The sequence below is a fragment of the Puntigrus tetrazona genome, chromosome 24 (assembly GCF_018831695.1).
Source record: "Puntigrus tetrazona isolate hp1 chromosome 24, ASM1883169v1, whole genome shotgun sequence".
Classification (NCBI taxonomy): Eukaryota; Metazoa; Chordata; class Actinopteri; order Cypriniformes; family Cyprinidae; genus Puntigrus; species Puntigrus tetrazona.
In genome coordinates this window covers 14,577,810-14,592,142 of record NC_056722.1, presented here as the reverse complement: position 1 = coordinate 14,592,142, position 14,333 = coordinate 14,577,810, and the positions used below count along the sequence as shown (strand labels likewise).

The following is a 14,333-nucleotide window of genomic DNA, read 5'->3' as shown; positions in this document are numbered from 1 at the left end:
TCTCTCCATCACACAGCTTACGTCCACAACAAAAAATCAAAACACAAGCCATGATCTCTGAGTTCGTTTTAATCGGTCACATTCAGTTCTGCTAAAACACAGCAGGTCAGTCCTGAGCATATGTTAATACATTCAACAACACTAGCATTGTAAGGGACCATCCATACAGGACTTGTTTTTATGCTAAAAAACAGTTAGAGGCCCAGTGGAATAAAAAATAGAGCATGATGCAGTTTACTCATTAAAAATGTCTGTAACACTTAAGAGTTTAAAAAACAATTCTCACTATTAATTTAGTCGCTTATTAGCATGCATATTGGATGTTTATTATTACTTACAAAACTTTTTCTGCACGGATATATTTTAGATCCACTATTCCTTCCCCATGCATAAATTTAAAGGGATAGTTCACCCAAAAATTAAAATTCTGTCAATAATTACTCTTCTCATCCCAAACCCATAAATTCTTTGTTCATCTTTAGAACACTGTCTATGGTATATGGTCAGAAAGCCTTCGGATTGCATCAAAAATATGTAAATTTTTGTTCAGAAGTTGAACAAATGTCTTACAGGTTTGGAACAACATAAGGGTGAGTAATTAACGCAACAAAGTTTTAATTTTTTGTGTGAACCATCCTTTTAACAAATATCTTACTAACTATTAATAAGCAATTTATTGAGGCATCGTGATGAGGCATCAATCCATCATGATTTTATAGAAAACTATTAAAAATTAATCAAGACCTGTCAGAAAGGTCACAGATGTCAATTTAGTACTTTTTTTATACAAAACAAACACAAACTGTTATGTTAAGAAATTTCGAAACAGTGAGCTTTGCAATAAAGTTGCAGGTTTGTAATCCTACAGTCCTAGAAACATTTAAAACCCAGCAATTCTAGTATGTTATCAAAGAAAACTAAAATTATGAAACAGACAGATGCAAAAGTGCATCCTGTGTGAATGGCCCCAATAACATGCTCAGACAAAAGGCATGCGCATGCAAGAAATATATCTTCACAAACATGCAAACACAGCAGGAAGATCATGCGCTGAAAGATGGAAGACGTGTAGAGAGATGAAGCACAAGACAAAACAAAGATGAAGAGATGTCACACCTTCCACACCAAGAAACCAAATGACTCCTCAGCAGAAACGAATGAGGTGTGGAAGCTGACCTGATGACACAGATGAAATGACAAAGGTGATGATGGTCGTGCTGATGAAGAGAGGAGAAATCTCTCTCCTACCTGTAAAAACTGGCAGGTTCGTCCCTGCTGGCAGGTCTGTGCTTTGACTAGAGCTTTATCGATATTGACAGTGGCCTTCTGGTACACCTCTCGGGCCCTGCTCACCGTTAGCGTGCTTGACCAGGAGCTCTTCTTGACGAGAGGCCCAGCCTGGTCCACTGACGTCGGGCCTCTTAAAGCCAGAGCGCCTCCTGTAGGGTTGGAGCAAGTTGAGCAACTTCCAACGTCATTGTTGCTTCGTGACGTCTTCAGGGAAGAGCGTCCCCCTCCTAGTGTGTTGTAGCTCTGTCCCAAGAAGTAGTGGGACTGGGATTTGTCCGGATGCCGGCCCATGGTCATGACTCCAGAGGGTTGATGCTGGTGGTAAAGGCAGATCTCCCTGTCTAGAGTGTCGTCAGAGCTCCAGTAACCCGACCCGGGTGTCCGTGCGCGAGGTTTGGGTTCGGAGCGACTGCGTTCCTTGTTCTTCCCCCGCTTGTTGCTAGATGACTTTTGCAGGGTGCCTACAGTCGTGGTGGAAACGTTCGGATGGGATGTAGCCGTAGCCATTGCATCGGCTGGGATGGCGGGGTCGTTTCCATTGAGGCTGCGTTGGCTGGGACCTTCTAGGGAGTGGGACTTGGTGAACAGTTTTTGGACGGAGTGTACGAGGTGGCGTATGCGGCCAGGACTGTCACTGCGCTGATGCTCCAGCACCGCGGTCCGTTTGTATTGCAACGTGTGATACCCATCCTTTCTCACTGGTTGCTGCTGGTCAAACTTCTCCAGCAGGGATGATGGGATGGCAGCCGAGCTACATGGGCCGCACCCGCCCCCAGTTCCCCCGGCTATGCCCCCTGGTCCCACATAGGGCACTATGGCGCATTCGTCCTTAAGCTCGTGATGCGAGCCATGATGTCGGCGTGGAAATGTGCTGCTGGCCAAATCGGACTGGCACCCGTAGAAGCTGTGGTCACTCGGGTGGGCCTGGTTGAGGACATAAGGCCGACGGTCGTGGCGGAGGGTCAAAGACTCGTAGGACGGGTCGCAGTGTGTGAGTGTGTGGTGGTGGCTGCGGCTGGAGGACAAGCCTTTCATCGTCATCCTGATACACTCACCCTCTCACAGCCTCATCCACACACACTGAGTCTACTGCAGAAAGACAGATGGACAAAGAGACAAGAAATGCCAGAAAGCAGCGTAGAGGACGAACAAATTAGGTGAAACAACGAAAAAGAGAGGAACACAAGGAGAGAGAGAAACAAATAAAGAGAGGGAGAGAAAGAAACAATATGCATTAAACACTTTAGTTCTACACATTTTAAACCTCATAGTGTCCACTATAGTGGACTGTCCTAAAAACATTTTACTAATATGAGTAATACCTAAGGGTATTAAACTAAGAGGTACTAAACCACATATACTTTCAAAACTCACTAGTTACATGGTTGCCTAAAAAAACACTAAACTGGAATAATCTGTATCAACTGGACATCTTGTATAAGCAGACTGGTGTTGGAGTCACCTGACCCTAGAATTTACACAAGATGTGTCTTGTTTTTTTTTTTAAAACAGCTAGATGGAGCACACTGGACTGGAACAGAACACTGGATTTTCAGGACTAATTTTTAACTTGAATTCAACACTCAAAACGTGAGATTTGACAGAATGGACAAATATGCAAGAATTCATTAAATCGATCAAAAGTGACAATAAACCATATTAAAATGATTTCTGAAGATTCATTTAACACCAAAGACCTGAAAATGACATGACAGGAATAAAATACATTTTAAAATACAGTAAAATTTTACTGTAATGAAAGACTGCCTTAGTGAGTATAAGAGGCTTCTTAAAAAAAGCTTCTGAACATATTCGAATGCCCTCATGTAAAAAAAAAAAAAACTTTAAATCCAAAATCAATTCTCATTTGAAATGATTGACTTTCAGTCACTCTGTCGATGCAAATTGCCATAAGCGTGAACGCCCCTTTAAAACAGAACAGTAAATTCGACAGTGATGTTAGCACACCAACATTAGCATGTGAAAAACCTCTTCTAGCATGCCTCGTCAAATCTGAAGAAAGACAGAGATGTGAGGAGCGAAAGATAAAGCCAAAGACAGATTAAGACTGGAAGAAAGGAATTGACGCATTTTGCTGTTTATTCAGCTATATCCCGTTTACTGTGTCAAAATGAGAAATCAGCCGTTCATGCTTGAAGTCATTTGTGAGACTGTGAATTCATTAAGAGCATTTACCAAAAGATCAATGACTGTACTGAGATCAATGCCATCCAGTGAGTTGGACGTTATACAGTGCATGAGCATTCAGTATTTCAGCATACGGCAAAAGATAAATACAATAAATGGAAAAAAATAAAATATTACAAAATAATAGGACATTTTTTTGTACAGTGGGTGCTACACATTTACCATGTACATAAAATTACTATGTACAGTAATGTGCCTTATTAATTACCATATACAGATAGTAAATGCATGCCTGTTTGTACCCACAGTACTACACATTTACCATGTATATACATTAGTAAGAACAGTAATTAGTATCTAATTAGTTACCAAACTTGTCTGTATGTACAAACTAATAACACACTTACACTTCAGGTAGGTACCTTGTGTTACCTACTATTTGCCTGAATTAACCAAGATATTAACCATTTATGTACCAGGAAAGTATGCATGCTGTAAAATAAATTGCTGCCAAAAGAAATTAATACTTTTTATAAGCAGAAATACATCAAACTGATTAAAAGTGAAAGACAGTGCATTTATGTATGGATGTACTTTAATGAAAATGTTACTGTAAAATATTTGTTTTCCATTATATAATTCCCATTACATTTCCATTTATTTTTATGCAAAAATGACTAGTAATGTAGGGAATACCAAGCACACACATACACGCACTCTTAAATGATATGCATTATAAGACTTTCACTTGCATGTTGAAGTTAAACCTGTTATTTTTTAAAGAATCTCATTTACACACTCGCTTCACTTCCTTATGCTGTGTGGTATAGCTGGTGCAGAGTAAATGTCTTGCTTTGTTTTTACATTCTCTCTCTGTCTCTGTTAGAACGCTGAAGATGTGGAAACAGAATAATTAATCGTTTCATCCTCCTTGTGCCACGTTCTTTGGTAACAGATCAATTCCAACTATTATTCTACCGTGGCAAAATAGCACACACATACATCCAAATACACTAATTTCCAAGCAGCGTTTGTTTTGTTTTGATGAAATATGCAAATCAACGAGCGTGTAAGTTCAACCAGTTGATGGGAGAGCTGAGACAAATGTAAAGCATATGATTATTTTATGAGACTAATAAATAAACCATAGAGTCAGTGATTCTGATGAAATCTTCATAGTTGATGTCATGAAATGCGTTATATTAATGCATGAGCTGCCAGTGAATGTGTTTTTCAAATGTTGTAGACTTGGCTGTTGTGCGTGTTGTTCCCCAAAGGATTCTTTGCTTTCTTTTTCTCAGCAAGGCACATATAATTCAGAAAATAAAAGAAATATAAAAGCGTGTGCCTCAGTTCCATTTCTCTGTACTCTGTACGTCCTGACATTTTCTTCTCAGTACTGAGAGATCAACAATAACTCGCAGTTGTGAGTTATAAAGTACTGCGTGATAAAAACTTGCAACTGTGAAAAGAAACTTAGAATTCTGAGATTTAAACTCAGTTATGAGAAAAAAGTTTGAATTTTCAATCAAAATTAAAAAAAAAACCAAAAACGTTTTTTTCAGGAATTAGAATTGTCTGAATTGCGAGTTCATATCTTGCAATTCTGAGAAAAATCAAGATGTGTACTCGAAAATACAAGAAAAAAAAAATCACAATTGTGACATAAAAGCTTAAAATTAATGTTTTTGGTTTTTTTTTTAATTTAGTGGCAGAAATGCGCTTCCCCACTATAAAGCTCCAAAATGATATAATAAGTAATTAGCTAGCTTTATTAAGAAACGGACTAAAATTTATAACGTGGTCCACCGGAAAACAACTGCTAGAGAACTAATTATTGACTTGAACGTTGCAATGATAGATGAGATTTATTGAATAAAAGGCCAACAACTGTTTACTTGCATTCAGCAAAAAAACAGCATTTCTGTGCAGCGTGTGTGCTTGATACCTCCACATAATAGCTCATATATGAGTTGTTGTGTAAGGCTGAGCTCATTCATTGCCCCCTGAAGCCTTTCAGATGTATCCTAGAGGAACTTGCTCTAAATTAGACCGAGTGGAAATCCATAAATAAAGATGCTCATCTTGTGCTTTCTTCTGCAGCCCGACTCTCGCCGGAGCGTCACGATTCTTGCTCACTTCCTCATCTTCTAGACGTTCTTTTAATTGCATTTATTGTCCATGCTATAAAATGAATGGGTGTTTTTCTTTAAGCCGAAGCCATACTTAGTGTTAGGGAGAAAACATGAACGGTAAGTACTCAAGTACTCATCCTGTGGTACTCTTGACATACATGATTATTCAAATCATGCGGTTTATTGAAAAGAGGTATATCCATTATATTTCTAGGCCATTAGAATTATAATTTTTCACCTGCCGCATGTTAAAACAGAATAACAGATAGTAGAATAATGAGATAGTAAGTACCTTACTAACTACCAAGAACATTTTGTTTTAGTTAAACCTTTCTTTCTTGAAATTACTTTAGTTTAGTTGGGTTCTTTAGCTGACCCTCCGTTCTTCCATCTCATCTCTCTCTCTCTCTCTTTCTCTCTCCCTCTCTCTTCGATTGAAGTGTGCTTTGAAACGCAGTCAAATCGAGCTGACAGATGACACGACAGCCGAGAGTTTCTCTCTCTGGGCCAAACTAATTACGCTGTCTGTCATTAATGAGAGCAGCACCACGTCACTCTTTGATTACACACACTCTGACACACACTCTATGAACAATTTCTTCCTGCAGATCTGTTTGATCAAAGAAAACAAACACAAGAAGAAGAGACAGAGAGAGAGAGAGAGAGAGAGAGAGAGAGAGAGAGAGAGAGAGAGAGAGAGTGACAAAGACAGAAAGAGGGGTTGGTTGTGTACAAAGAAGTGCTCAGTAATCACTATGTCAGATTTTAGCACAGCTAAATGATTTCAAGGTAAACACAAGCAGCCCTTTGAGTAAAGAATAACAACAGCCGCTAAACCTGCAAGAAACACAGATGAAAGCAAGCTATTTAGGACAGTAACACCCCTTCTTATGCATTTATTGACTGTTTATTAAATATTTCATCTTCCGCTCACTTTGTTCATTAAATATTTAAGCTAATTTTATAAATCCTTTGAATACTTATACAGTATACAAGTGCAATATTCTCAAGTACTACAAGTCTAATGCTCTTAGCTACATTTAGTCATGATTATCTGCAAAAAAGGGACCAATCTGGGGAAAATAATGTAAACAGTGGCTTTTAAAGGGGTCATGGACTCAAGATGATATCAAAATTGATATGTCGCTGTGCTAAAAAAAAAACATTCTGTAAGATTTTTTCAGGACTCAAAACTTTTTTGTTGGTCTAAAAGCTTATATTAGTCCTAAACTGCCAAAAACAGAGGTTGTGAAATTTGCCACTTTAAAATGCTTCTATTTCAAAGATATTTTTTGTGTATTTGGTGTAACAGAATATGATGACATGCTTTAATGTTCAAAAACCACATTATTTTTCAAATACTGTACATTATTGTGTATGCCCCGGCTCTCTCAAACATGTTGTTTTCAACAAACACAGCTTGTCCTTCCAACAAGCACAGCTCTGATTGGCCAGCTGACACAGTGCATTGTGATTGGCCACAAACACGCAACGGAAATGTAAGGACCCTTGCCATAATCGCTAGCTTTATCTTTTGAAGTAAATATACAGATATTTAATAATGAAGACCAATGCCTACTTCTACATCACTGCCTTTTTAGCCCCACCCACTGATTAATAAAGTGCTAAACCATATCAGTAACAACTTAGTCCTTTGTTCACTTAATTTTACCACAGATTTGTTTACAAACAAGTCACAATTTAACAAGATTTTCCGATGGCACACCACACAAATGTGAGCAACTAACCATACTAACTAACCAGCTAACTAACTAAATTAATGAATTAATGAATTATAATATTGATCATAAGTCATAAGTAAGGGGTCAGTATTTTTAATGGATCAAATGTGACAGTTAATACATGTATAATGCTATAAAACATTTCTATAATACATTTTACAGCAATCATTCTATACCAAAATGCAATTTTTTGCTTTATATTAGGCTATTAAAGAAAAACTGACAGATAATTATGTGACAGACCGGGCCGAACTCAAAAGCATAATCCTTTCCCATCCTTAACCAGAAATAAACAACCTATTACAAAACACCACCAACAAACCTGAAAACTGCCTGCACAAAACCAAGCGTGGAGGTGTAAACCACATTAAGCCTGAGCAAGAAAGTGGGTTGCTCGCTAATTGGTGCTGTGACTAAATAAAAGGGCCCTTCCATTTCGAATCCTGTGACCTCCCATCCGTTTGTACCATAACAACATATTGTTCCGACCAGCGAGCAATTTTCTCTCCCTACCCCCCCCCCCCTTTCAATAAAGCCCAATAAAGACAACTATAAATAATCTCACGGGGGAAATTGAACGTGGTCGTTTTTCTCATCTCCATGGCAACAAAAGTCTTTTCCCCCATCGCCTCACCCAACAGAGAGTGTATTGCTCGTGAACTCATGAGGAGTTGGTGAGAAAGTGATTCTTGGTGTGAAAATGCAAGTTGCCATTTCAGTAACAGGGTTAAGAGTGAATAGCAGGAGTCATGTGTGGAAAAGGAGGAAAGATGGCTTTGATTCGGACCTCTATGAAATATAAATGAGGACGTTCAGTCGTAGTATTGGATGTGTGTGTGTGTGTGTGTCCGTATGTGTTTGTGAGATCTCTATTTGCGTTATGGGGTGCGTGTGTGTTAGAAATGTCTTGTAGGTGATATGTACAGTTGGCTGAGAGTGCAATAACAGGCTGCTGATGGCGCTGACGGAAACCATCAGGATCAAACTGACTAGTGAAGCAGAGATACAGCCGAGGGGACCGACGCAACACAAACTTCACCCAACAGAATATACACAACAGGCTAAACACTGCGTACGGCATGCTAAACCAGCTACAGACTCCGCATTTCACACCGCGAACTACACATCCTTTTGAAAAACACACTGTGACAGTGCAGTGTTCGTTATTAACAACCCGGTTTTCCTCAGTTGAACGCTAATGAACATAACGAACGGCATAGCCTTTCAGCGGCTGGTCAGAATGCAACTCTATATAGACCTAAGCAAGAAAAACAAGATGAAAAAAGACATGTGGAAAATCAAATGAAAATTGACTTCTGATATCAAAGGGTTGGGAGATGGTTCAAAGGAAGGTCCATTATATGTTTCTTATAAATAAAGCATAAGAAAAGAAAAAAAGTCACCAGATTTCCAGTTCAGTGCTCAATATATTGCTGACATTTCCAGTGTTATTAATTATAAATGACTAAAGGTTTTGAGTTTTGATCATGGCATCCCTATAGTGAAAAATAAATATAGCCTACAAAAATATATGAGAAATACATTTATTTCATGCTAAGTAGAATACAAATACTAAATACACTGTACTATGTACTATGTACAAATGTACTAAATAAAAATACTCTGCAATTGGACTTTTACATATTCTAAACTTGTTATGAACCATCATACAATCTTCATAAATAGTAATGTTAACACATTTTAGGCTGAATATTAAGAATTGTGCTGCTCTCGAAAAAAGATTAAGTCTCAAGTGATATTTCAGTAAACGCTAATAGATTTAAACTATACTGTGCTATAAATGTTAAATGTATTACTATAAACCTCGGCTCATGGCACCCTCTTGAAACTAAACCCTCTATAATAAGATAAAGAGAATGCTTAAGTATTAATAAATAAGAGATCTTTAACAATTCAGGCTATATTATGTTCTGTCCATTCATAGACAGCCAACAACCTATATGATATTCAGATGAACAAACAAACATCTTCTGCCCAGCGCTTATCTTTCACATATTTTTAATTTAGATCACTGTAGAAGACACATAGCATCTCCCTCGCAGGGGATGTGTTAGCATGAATTAATGTGAATTGCATACCCAGTTGATCTCGTAATTCTCAGAAAAACAAAAACCCCAATTATAAAAATGAAATGGTAAAAACAACAACAGCAGCAAGGAAACAAAATGGTTAAAGAAACAAAGCAATACAAAACCACAATCCACTCAATGCAAATCCAATTGTGTGGATTTAGCATTAGCAGAAGCTTAGCATGTTCAGGTCAAAAGGTGAATAATCTGATGAGACAGACACAAGTCTTGATCTCTCTGTGTCTTTCTTCTAATACCGCACCATCTCTTGAGTCTCTCAGCATTAGCGCTGATGTGCAGGTCAGTTTAACTTTTAATACCTCACAGGTTAATAGACTGAGGTCTCTGTGCTCTTTTAACAGGAGGAGGGCAGATGTGTCTCGAAATAGTCTACATCTAGCAGATTAATAAGGGCAAAAGGTAAACTTTATTATTAATTTCCCTTTTTTAAGTGTTTAAAAGCAGACTCTAATGACTGCTTTTGAATATCTTGCTATGTGAGTTTAAGTGTGAGATGAGTGAGGTCATATTACAAGATTAGATTTAAAGGGACAGTCCACCCAAAACTTAAATTACCTAGTAATATATTAGATTTATAAATATTTATACATATACATACTACAGGGGTAAGATATTGTCATGTTTTTATGGTCAACAAGGCAGCATTTATTTGATCAAAAAAACAGTAAAATAGTAATTCATGAAATATTATTAAAATTGTAATTAATTTTAAAATGTTGTTAATCCTTGGATATCAAAGCTGAATATATTGTGTAAACAGAAATATTATGTAACACTACAAATGCCTTTACTATAAAGTCTGATCGATTTACTTTGCAGTTGCATAAAATTATAAAACAAAACCTTATTGACAAAACTGGTTTGAATATGCTCAAATGAGACGGACACAACTCCATCGGCTCCTCAAAGAAAGTTACCGCATGTCTTCAGAAGGTTTGAGATGTACAACATGAGTCATATGGCCGTTTTTACGGTTTATATTTACGGTAGTCACTTTTGATATATGGAAATGACGAGATTGTACGTTCTGTTTTTATATTACATTAAAGACTTTAAATCACGCAGCTTTGGAACACATGACCATAATCGCAGAACGGAATTTCCATTTTTTGACCGACGTATTTCTTTAATTCCAGTCTGGCTTAAAAAAAAAAATCCCTCTGCTTTTCTGCTGATTTAGTGGTGTGATTAAACAGTGAAACACCAATCGAGTAAACAGCTGCTCTAGAATTTACGTGCGAGCGCAATCAGATCCGCGAAATAGTAACAAACACGCACAATTCTCCAAAAGGCTTTCACACTCCCACATTCTCTCGTTACTTCCATACTATAAAACATTTGTAAGTTCCTAAAGCAAAACCCATTGATAAGGAATGTTATAAAAGAGGATATGCTTTCTCTTAGGTCCCTGTGTTGCAGAGATATAACCAGAGCTCTTGGTCTCTGTTTGGTCTCTGCAGGAGGAGCTTGAGTGGCAGGACTGTTAACGTGTTATGACACTTCGGAAAGCCGCTGTGCCCTGCGTATGATGACTACAGACACAAGCCTCTCTGCAGAGAAAGGAAGATTGAGAGAGAAAATAAGGAGAAAGGGATGAGGGATAGGAGAGGTAAGAGAAGGAGGGATGAGTCGGTAGATAAAGGAAGAGAGGAGGGTGTAATAGTCTTTTGTTTCCCGTGGCTGTTGGGTTTCAAAGCAGCTCTCGTGACATCATTACCCCGTTTGTACTGTACACCTCTCAGTCTGTCCCCGCGGCTATAGCTTTCATCATGGCATCCAAATGCCCCATAAAACCCAAGGACACAAACTGACAGAAATATACACGCACGCGCTTTCTCGCACTCTCGTTCTTTAACACGCACACATTCACGCGGGGCGAGCAGAAGAATAAACAGGGAGCGTTAGAAAGTCCGAGATTTTTTCGAAGAATGCAAATGCGCTTTAATTCTCACGACCAGCCCTCCATACTTCCACAGCAAAGAGCGAAACCTGAGAGCATTCGCAGTTAAAATGCCAAATGCGGAGATGTTCTAATACAAAGCCTCGTCACATGAAACGCTCTTTGTAGGATCTCCGCTGAATATCAGAATTCAGGAATAATGCGAGAGAAGTGTTTGGTAAGAATGCTGCTGTGTGTGTTATTTATGATTCTCTCAGATAGTGAGAACATATTACCATAACAAAAAACTTGCATCAAGAGACTTGATACATAACTCTCGGCTTGGATGCCTACGATTCTGTAGCTCTTATTTTGTGTTCCGTTCAGATGTGGGATACTTGATTTCTTCGTCTTCCAACCGTTTAGTGTTTTGTCGTCGGATACTGACAAGATAACTATATGCAAAGCTTTTACTGCTAGCATTTGAATGTATAGTTCCATCATACAAAAGCAAAACACAGTAACAAAACTAGGAAGATGGCTTTCAAGATTTCAATTTAATTTAGTTTTTATGTGAAATAATGTCAAAAACTATTCATTTTACAGTGTAAAACTGTAATTTTGTACCTTTAACATAGTGACAAACACTATAATAATGCAGGTGGTAAAAGAGAAAACCACATGAAGAATCAAAGCTCATCACAATTCATTCTTCCAAACACAAAACACCATCATAGTAACACACGACACTTAAATAATGCAATAAACATTCATTAAACAACAGAAGATGTAACATACAGCCCAAATGTACAGATGATAACAAAAACTATTAAAAAAACACAACTATTTAAGCAAAAACCTTTCAAATGTGAACACAGGGAATTCTGGGAATATAACTTCACAGTGGGTTCAGGTTAGGAAATTCTCAGTATTAACTAGTTTCTTCTTAGCAGCCCTATTATTAACATATTGACTGTTTATTAGTATTTATAAAGCACATATTCTGCATGAGCATATTCTACATCCTACCCAATACCTAAACTGAACAACCACCTTAACTATTAATAAGCATTAAATTAGGAGTTTATTGAGGTAAAAGTCATAGTTAATGGTTTGTTAATGGTGGGAATTGGACCTTAAAATAAAGCGTGGCTGAAATTTTCATTCACATTAATTAAATTATTGGATTTTTTCTGAGAAAATTACTGGACAGCAATAAGCGTCCAGTTATACATAAAATTGTATCAGTAGCTAGCTGGCTAAAACTGTCGCACTAGTCTTTAATCTCTAGTGCAACATGTCATGTAGTAAAACATCCCCTAAGACAAATCAAACCTTGAAGGATAAGGAGCACAGAACCTGATGATCCAACTAGTGCAACAACAAAGCACCCCTTGCTCCACACACATAGTCCAAACATGTTTTTCCACACTGTCCTTTTCAAAACAAGCCATAATCAAATTAAGAGATTGTTTTGTTTGATAGCCACCATGTTAATGTGTGAATGTGTCTTGGATTCTCATGCTGTCAAACTATCAAATGCATGATTAATTCTAGTGTCAAATACTGTACTTCTGGGTTTATATAAAAGTGTGTTTAAACATCAACATGAAACGGCTTAGGACTTGTTTCAATGATTCAGAGTTGACTCTTTATAGCTTTATACACAGTGCACTTGCAGATTTAAAACATTGCAGGATGTTTTCATTCACTTAGAGCTGTGTTACACATTGCATGAAAGAAACATTGCAAAAATCCATAAGAGGGGCGCTGTTTGCAATTGTTTAGCTCCACCCCAGCACCTCCAGGACCTTGGCTGTTTACAGAGAGAATCATAAAGCCGTATCTTTCTTTTACAAATATGATAAAACGAAAGACTCTTTGGGGCTATGAAAGAGTCTCAAAAGCAACAACTGTAAAGGAGTAGATCACAAGGTGTGTTTGTTTTCACAGAGATTACTAGAACATGTTCAAATTTTCCAAAACAATCAAATATTGAAAACTTTTTTCAGCTGTACATCTTGGAATTAAATTAAATAAGTTAATGTGACCACTAGTCTAGAGCATTTTAGTCTGTTTGCTATGTTTCAACAGACGAGTTGGCGAACGCTGGGGATCATTTTATCATAGTATAAAGTAAAGCAGGTTTGACTGGAGTACTGAAATTTAATTAAGAACCCCATGTAGGGAAATTGATCAAACAGGCCTGACAACAAGTGCAAACAGCTGTGACAGCTATGAAGGTCTATGTAATTATATCAAATTTATACTGAACACAAAATGACTTGCTTCTAGTAAGAGCCTTCCAATGCAAAATCCGGTACACTCAAAAACGAAAACCTATAATCCATGAAATGAATGACTTAAAAAAAAAAAATCAACAAACTCAGTCATTTATTAGGGCTGGAGTTTCACCAAAAATGTATTTATTTCCTTATACACTCTTAATGAACAACATGCAATTGATAATTGATGTAAATTCTGCACTTCATCTTCCCAGGTTGCATTGCAGATTGAAGACCATCAGGAAGCACAACAATGCTTCCACAATCACTGAATAGCGATTTAGCCTAATGAGCTTCACAAGTCTTGCCAATGAGGTGTGAAATCAAGAGTTAAAAAAAACAGAAAAAAAATGGTAAATGAGTTTTTAATTTCATTGTTGCAAATACGGCAGATAGCTGTGTTAGTAATTGCCAAACAACTCAAAACAGCCGATTAGGAGAGACACGCTGACTTTGATGAGTTTAACTTGTTTGCATTGACTCCTGAAAGTTTTTGTGCATCGCAAGTGCCACCATCGCAGAGAAAATAATCATTTCATAACCTAGATAACACCCTGGAACATGGGGAGAAAGAAGTGACTAATCATTTTTCGCAAATGAGGTAATTATTTTGGGTTAATGGACTGAAATGCTTAAAGCCAAGAGGCCTTGCTGTCTAAAACACTGCCACATTTTCTCGGATTATTATGACTCATTTATAATTTAATCATGAAAACAACTCATTAACATTAATTTGAATAATA

General features: G+C 37.5%; 1 protein-coding gene across 8 annotated transcripts in view; it reads right to left on the bottom strand.

Annotated features, from left to right (window-relative positions):
* The window catches only part of dlgap1b (discs, large (Drosophila) homolog-associated protein 1b), an 82,630-nt gene that overhangs the window by 36,755 nt on the left and 31,542 nt on the right, over positions 1 to 14,333 (bottom strand). For 5 of the 8 annotated variants that reach the window (XM_043226817.1, XM_043226814.1, XM_043226820.1 and 2 more), the window contains one exon: positions 1,249 to 2,379. In XM_043226817.1, the coding sequence (XP_043082752.1) occupies positions 1,249 to 2,331 (1,083 nt within the window). In that variant the 5' untranslated portion in view covers positions 2,332 to 2,379. The remainder of the gene's footprint in view (positions 1 to 1,248; positions 2,380 to 14,333) is intronic. The other 3 variants (XM_043226816.1, XM_043226818.1, XM_043226819.1) reach the window with 2 other exon arrangements.